General features: G+C 47.9%; 1 protein-coding gene across 1 annotated transcript in view; it reads left to right on the top strand.

Moving 5' to 3' along the window:
* LOC104496951 (centrosome-associated protein CEP250-like) overlaps positions 1-7,393 on the top strand; it is a gene marked incomplete at its 3' end in the record, with an annotated part of 32,475 nt that overhangs the window by 17,216 nt on the left and 7,866 nt on the right. Inside the window, 8 exon segments of the mRNA XM_010140146.1 lie at positions 875-1,009; positions 1,291-1,434; positions 1,888-2,189; positions 3,760-3,863; positions 3,866-3,918; positions 4,687-4,999; positions 5,432-5,559; positions 5,803-5,923. Of these exon segments, the coding sequence (XP_010138448.1) occupies positions 875-1,009; positions 1,291-1,434; positions 1,888-2,189; positions 3,760-3,863; positions 3,866-3,918; positions 4,687-4,999; positions 5,432-5,559; positions 5,803-5,923 (1,300 nt within the window).

Genomic DNA, 7,393 nt, shown 5'->3' with positions numbered 1-7,393 from the left:
CCGATGTTTACTTGATAGATGTTTATAGCTTTAACCCCATTAAAGACCAGACTGAGTTTATAGGACTGAATCCTCATGAGGATGGTTTTTTTCTTGGGGGGGGGAGGGGGACAGCAGGATTGTTGACAAAAGTCTTTTTAGAAATTGCTCTGAGATATTTCTGAGCAGTAATACAGAGGTGTCTTCTGGGCTGTGTTCTCAGTCTCTTGCTGATAAGCTATTTTTGTGCCCAGATCTCCTGTGCCAAAGGAACGCTGTCGTATACTGAGTGTCCTCCTTGTGCCCTACCCAAAATCCTCTTTATGCAGACTGGCTAGGGACAGCAGTACCCCCAGCTTGTCTACGGGGCAGTGCTCCGAGATGATAGTGTGTCCCCTTCACCAAAGTCTACTGAATACCTTAAGACTGAAGTAATTTTCGCCAATCCCGTTCAGAATACATGAGTTTTCTGAAGGAGCTGATAGCTTCAAGCCCTCTGGCAGCATTGCATTTGCTCTGCTGCTATCTAGGTACAGTAGTCACTATTGAAAGACAAATAGGACATGGCAGAAGACAAGGGATACCCTCACCAGCAAGGTGAGACGCTTGAGAAATGCTGCACGTTTTCCTGTTGGTTGACTAAGGGTTTGTTGAGAAATGCCACACGTTTCCCTGTTGGATGACTAAGACTTAGTTGAAGATTCAGTCACCATGGTTGAACTGTGTTTATACTGCCAATCTCTCTCAGGAAGGTGCGTGTCCAAGTGGGCAGGTAGTGACCTAGGAGACCAGCAGTGTAGTGCTTTGAGAACACGTGAGCCCATCAGTCTTTGCATCTTGCCACACAAGTTTTGTATGGGAAGTTTAAATCCATCTCCTCTTCATGTCTTTGCAGATCCTGTTAGAAAAGGAGTGTGAGAAGAATGCCTTATTAGAGACGCTACTCCAAACTCAGGAAGAGCTAAGAGAAACCTGCCAGCAGCTAGAGCAGCTCAGGCAGGAGGCGGAAGAGCAGCAAGAGAACAAGCAGGTCAGTCTGATTAGTAGGGTAGGTTGAAGGAACAGCCATTGGCAACTGGACATAAGCTGAGAGCCAGGTAACAGAGTGAAGGGCACTAACGAGGACATAAACCATAAGTCCTGGGACTGAGCCTCGTAAGCTCCAGAGATCAACATCAGGAAGGAAGGATTACAATGAAAGTTGAGTTGTGTAGAAAAGCAGAAGGAAGTGGCTGAATGGATGTGATTTTGAGGAAAAAAGCTGGACCTGATGGCGGATCCCAGTAGCTTGCTCTCCATTTGTGTTTACAGAACATCACCGAAAAGCTGCAGGCGGAGCTGCAGGAGACTCAGAGTAAGATCAAGGCAATGGAGGATAGGCACAAGGAAGAAATCCAAACCGTCAAAGAGGAAATGAGTATCTGTCTTCAGCAGAGGGATGCTCTACAAAAACAGGTGACTGAAACAGCCACAGCTACTCCAGCCATCAAAGTGAGGGGGGCTCTCCACATCTTGCCTTTGCACTGCAGAGCAGGCTGGTGGGGTGGTCCCTCCGACCGTCACCAGACTGTGACCTCCGTCTCAGCTGGTCTGAAGGAGACTTACTGGCCAGCTGAATCTCCATCGCTGACCTGCACGGATAGGCTAGTCCTTTTGCCTGTTTGCCAGTAATCATCAGAATGGATTTCTGCTGGGCTGTTACTGCTAGCCTTGCTTTTTAAGGTGGTTTCTCAGATGAACATGGTGACACAGTTAAATTTTTAAGCAAGTTGCCTGTATCTGTTGTGAATCTGGTACTCTCATGATAGCGTGCAATTTAAAGCTTTTTTCCCCCTTTCCTCACCATACACGATGTGGCTGACAGTGACAAGCCGTAGACACTGACTGCTTTGTTATGTTTTACTTGAGGTGGAAGATTTGACATCTCAGCTAGTAGCCTCTGAAGAGTCCCAGCAAGTGATGGGCCGCAAAGCTCAGCAAGATCTGAGTGAAGCACAGGAACTGTCAAGGCAGAAGGTGCTGGAGATTGCGCACCTCCAGAAGATCTTGGAGGAGGAAAGGAGTCAATGGGAGGAGGTAGAACGTCAGAATAAGGAGCTGCAAGTGTGTCTTCAGTCCTTGGAGGAGGAGAAGAGTCGATGGGAGGAAGTGGAACTTCACAACGCAGAATTTCAGGCTTCATTGAAGATCCTAGAGAGTGAAAAAGCCAGGTAAATGAAAGCCTGTGAGACTCTCCATTCTGTTTAATGGATTCCCTCTTCCAGATCTTCACATGCAGAAGTGGCTCTGGCAGCATTTCCTAAAAATGAGCGTTCTGAACTATCATTGCAGATATGTTTCATTCTCTTGATATTGCGTTTAATGAGGTGGTTTTTTTTTTTTAATCCTTCAATTACAGTTTTTATGAAGACAATGGCTTTTGGAGTAGTCCTTTCCTTAGAAGGAGGTGTGCTTTTGTTAGGTCAGCGTGTTAATACTGTTAAATAGGGTTTCAAACCTGAAAAACACCAAAGGAGGCAGGACAAGCTGCAGTATAGTGAGCTAGGTAGATCTGTCAGCTCCATCCTGGGTCCAGTAAACATTTGGGACCTGTATCAATCTTCCGTCCTGATCCCTTTGGCTGGCAGAAGCCATGTTAAAATCATGATTTTGAACTAAGCCAGATTACCCTCTGAGGCACCTAAGAAACAAGAAGGTTTCTTGTCATCTCTTTCCTCATTCCTCAGAAAATCCCAAGAGGTGTCTAGAGGGGCTTGAGCAGGGTCTCTGCCAGCCTCAGGAGTTACAGATGTTACTGACTGTCCGGGGAATGCAAGGAAGAAGAGAAAGGGTAGGCAGGCTGCGTCACCACCAGGTCCTGCCAGTCTTCAATGCGTATCTTCACTGAAGAAGAGAAATAAAAGGCAGTGCACTCTTGCTTCCCCTATGAGGGATCCTGCATCTTATATAAGGATCTGAGTATTTCCTCCAGGCCGACATTGCCACTTCTGGTGTCAGCCCTTGTTTCTCTAGCTGAAAGTAATATGTCTTATGAAACGCCCTGTTGTGGTTTAACCAGAGCCAGCAATCATTCAGCCACTTAGTCATGCTGCCCCCACAGTGCGATGGGGAGGAGAATCGAGGAAAAAAACCCTCAAACTTGTGGGTTGAGATAAGAACAGTTTAATAACTTAAATCAATATGATGATGATAATAATAACACTAATGATTATGATGAAAATGAATATATGACTAAAATAAATCAATATGATGATGATAATAAGACTTATGATTATGGTGAAAATGAATATATCAGAAAGAGAGAGAAATAAAACCCAAGAAAACACAAGTGGTGCACAGTGCAGTCTGTCACCACCCACTGACTGATGCCCAGCCGGTCCCCGAGCAGCAGTTGGCCCCTCCCAGACAACTCTCCCCAATTTGTATACTGGACCTGACATCATATGATAGGGAATATTCCTTTGCCCAGTTTGGGTCAACCATCCTGGCTGGGTCCCCTCTCAAACTCTTGGGCCTCTTCCCTAATGTCTTCATTTCAAGAATTTGTTATGCTTATATTCACATTCCTGTCTCAAAGATAGGGCACTTAGCCCGCAGGTCACCTTTCTTCAGAGGAAACAAGCACACTGGGTACGTGCTCGGGTGTGATTGCCAGCCTGGCTCAGGACTGAACAGCCAGCCTCATTGTTTAGACGAACCTCAGCAGAGGCGGTTTTCCCCTTGGTGGTCTTTGTTAAATGTCATACCATGTAGTAAGGAGTTGAGTGCTCTGTCTTTCAGGCTGATTCTGTCTCTGGAAGAGAAGGAACTGAACCTCAGAACCCTGGAAGAAAATAACCTTGCCCAGCACAACGAGGTATCTCAGCTTCTTTCTGCTGTTCACCAGCCCAGAAGCTCCATTCAGAGCACAGAAGCGAAATACCAGAGATCAACAGCCAAGTAACCTATGCAGTAGTGACCTTCCCCAGGGACACAGATTGCCACCATCAGCTTGTGTGCCCCAACTTGTTTCCCTTCCCAACAACATACACTCGTTCTGTATTTTGCCCAGAGGCTTTGCAGGTTGCGGTCAAGCCCGGATCTGCTGTCTGCTCGTGTTATCCTGTTCTGTCATGGTTCACAGCAGTAAATGTCTGACAAGAAACAGGAGACTCCTCTGGAGCTTCTCAGTATCTCTGTTCGAAATGCTGTCCCTGGGTGGCGGTTCTACCGCTGCTGGGCACCGAGCAATCTGGGGAAGCAGAAGTGGTTATCGCAGAGTGCGGAAGGCAATTCCATCTCAGCCGGTTCATCTGGCATTCTGGAGATGCACCATAAAGGATGCTGGTTGTTTCCCCTTTACTTTACTCCCAAGCATCCCTGGCAGCCCCACTCTGCGTGCAGGGCTGCTTGATCTGCCCTCTCACCCTGCCAGCCACCCACTCTCACCTCTCATACACGTGTGCACGTACAGAAAGCTTCATTTCTGAGGCTGGAGAGCATGAAAGCCTGACTTTCCTTTGGGGATGGGGAAAGTTCTTTTTGGCCCCTTAGCCTCCACGTACCTGTTTCTAGCTTATTTTGCTCAGTTGGAGTCCTTCGCTTTGTGCCTTCTGTTTCCAGCATGTTTTTTGCTTGAAGTAATTTTTCCTTCATTCCTTCCTCTACTTCCTGTTCTGCTGCCTCAGTCGCAGCACTGTCCTGAGGCTCTGTGCATCTGTGTTACAGATCCGGTCACTGCGGGAAGCAGTGCTGGAGAAGGAGGCTGGCCTGGCAACTCGAGAGAAGCAGTTGCTGCAGGATCTGGAGGAGTCCCGAACCGGTGAACGGTGCTTGAGGGACTCTTTGCGCGTGCTGGAGGCTGAGACGTCTGAACTGCGTTCAAGGCTGAGTAGCTCAGAGAACAGAACAAAGGCGTTGGCCACAGAGTGTCAGCAGGCTGACAGTGCCCACCGGGAAGCCCGATCACAGCTGGACAAACTGTGCTTGGTTCTCCACCGCACGATCTGTGACAGCAGAGACTTAGTCACTTCGAGTTCAGGCAAGTGGTAAACGGGGTTAACGGGTCTGTAGAGCACCTGTAGGAGAGCAGATGGAGGAGGGTGGTAAGGTCAGGTTGTAATCCTGATGCCATACTCATCCTTTCAGTTTAGGCTGTCTCAAGCCGTGGGAGGCCTCAAAAGCCTGACATCCCTGCAGAGAGATAAGTCCATGTTTGTATGTGGAGAAAGAACCAACATCAAAACGAAATAGAGCCCAAGTGCTGCCAAGTCATAGGGCACGTGCATTCTTCCCTGGGGCAGTGCTGACATTAGTGGTCATCAAAATAACGTTAGCCTGTGACACACGTCTTGCCGTAATGTGAGCTCTAGGACAAAGTCAAAGGCACTGCCACCTCTCCTGTGTAGGAAGAGGCCTTGTTTCTTGGAGACCCTTCAAGTAAAGCTTGACACAGAATGGCTTCTCTTTTCAGAACAGGGTCATTTCTGGGAAAGGACTGTTTCTCAGGCCGGGGACCTCCCTGCGGAGCTCACAGTGGACAGAGTGGCAGCAGCCCTACAAGACCTGCATCAGCACCTGAAGCAGACTCAACAAGATCTGGTAATGTGTGTTTAATGCTCCCAGAAATTCTGTCCCTCTGGTGGACTGAACTAACAAGAGGAGTGCCAAAGCTGGACTGCTTCCTGCCATGGGAAGAAAGGAGAACAGTGATGACATCAACCATTATTGTCCAACCGCCCCCTCCTGTCTTGGCTCTTTCTGCCACAGCTTAGTGTTTGTACCTCTTTGTCTCCTGCCAGCAGTGGCTCTGTGGGGTGATGCTTTTGTTCTTACCTCTTCCAGAAGGATGCAAGAAAGAAGATGCAGGACTTGGAGCTGGAGCTGAGCAAGAGGCAAGCGGAGAGGGACCATTTCAGCGCCCTCAGTCAAGAGCTGCAAAATCAACTGACTCAAAGTCAGGAAGGTACAGCTTCTCCTTTCCACTACTGACCCCATCCTGTCTCAGCAGTGGGGATCTCTGATACCGTGCAGAGGAAAAGTGCAGTGCCTGGAGATGGGAAGAGGAGAAAAACAACAAGCATGAGACATTTCTATAGAACTACCAGTGAAAGCTTTTCATAGAGAAAGATCCAGTGGCTGGCAGTGTATCTAGCTGTGCTACCGGTGATAATGTGCAGAGGTGGTGTCTTCCGGGTCACATGTCACTGCCAAGTAGGTGTAGCTTGATGCCTCCTCACAACATCCTTTTCCACATGCCCTTTAAAAGCACCAAGCTGCCAAAAGCCGTGTCTTTACTGACTTCCTTTTCCTCTTACAGGGCAGATTCAGGAAGCATTAGTTTGTTGTTAAGCTCCTGTGTTACTGCATCCCTTCTGCTGCTGCTTTCCTACTTCTGTGGTACCTTCGTGCTTCCGCATCCCTCTGACCTGTTTCCACGCTGGTTCTCATTTGGTGTCTGAGCTCAGCCATAGCAAACGCAAGTTCTTACTTCTCTAGCCACTTGTTACTTGTGCCTTTGGTAACGTGTTTGGTTTATCTATAAGCTGGTTTTCACATGTACCTAGTCACCTCTTCCTCTGATTTCCACGATGTCCCAGAGCCTCCAGGGCTATTGGCCTCTCTATACTGTAGCTCGACAAGCATCCCTGCTCCTTTCTCTGTCTCTGTTTTCCCACTCTCCACATCAGAATTGCTTTTTCATCTCATTGGCTTGTTTTCCTTGTCTCAGACTACTGGAACAGGGAGGTGTGGGCACTGCTTACTGCCTTCCCCATAAGCTGTTGCCTGCTCACGTAGTGCCTTCACCTGTTCGGTATTTCTTTATGTTCCCTCCCTGAAATGAAACTGCCGATCATTCCTCAGGCTCTATACAAGGGAGTTTTCAAGGCCTTAGCTCATCACTTTTTCTGGAATACCTGTAGTTTTTATTACATTTGCTGCATGTGATAACTTGAAATTCTGCCATTGGATGGATGCTGCTTGTCCCGCTGGTCAGCCCTGCTTTAGCTCCTGTCAGTTTAGTCTGTTACTTTGGTTTTAGTTCCTGTCTGTCTGTAGTCCTTCTTGCTTCAGGTCTTGGTACTGGTGTGATGCTCAGTAGTTCTTGCCTTGCTGTTGTCCTAGGATCACTGAATAGTTCCTTTCTTCCTTTTCCTGCCAGTGCTCAACGTATTCCCGTCGCAGTCTTTTGGACAAATGCCAGAGTGCATCTTTAAGCACAACATTGATGTCTGTTCTTTCCTCTAACATCTCTTCAGTCTTCCTGGTCAATTATCTGTGTCACAGTCAGTCTTCACTTTTGCGGCTTCTTTGTTTTCCTGCAGGACACTAGATCTGACCCACACCTTCTGTCTCTGTCCTTGTTTCATCGGTGTTGGTTCTAACTGCTTCGAGCACTGGGGGTGATGTGCGGCCATGACCTTAGCCCTGGCTC

Source organism: Buceros rhinoceros, unplaced genomic scaffold (genome assembly GCF_000710305.1).
Source record: "Buceros rhinoceros silvestris isolate BGI_N320 unplaced genomic scaffold, ASM71030v1 scaffold8727, whole genome shotgun sequence".
Lineage (NCBI taxonomy): Eukaryota > Metazoa > Chordata > Aves > Bucerotiformes > Bucerotidae > Buceros > Buceros rhinoceros.
Note: the sequence above shows the minus strand (reverse complement) of the source record. Positions and strands in the feature narration are given on the sequence as shown.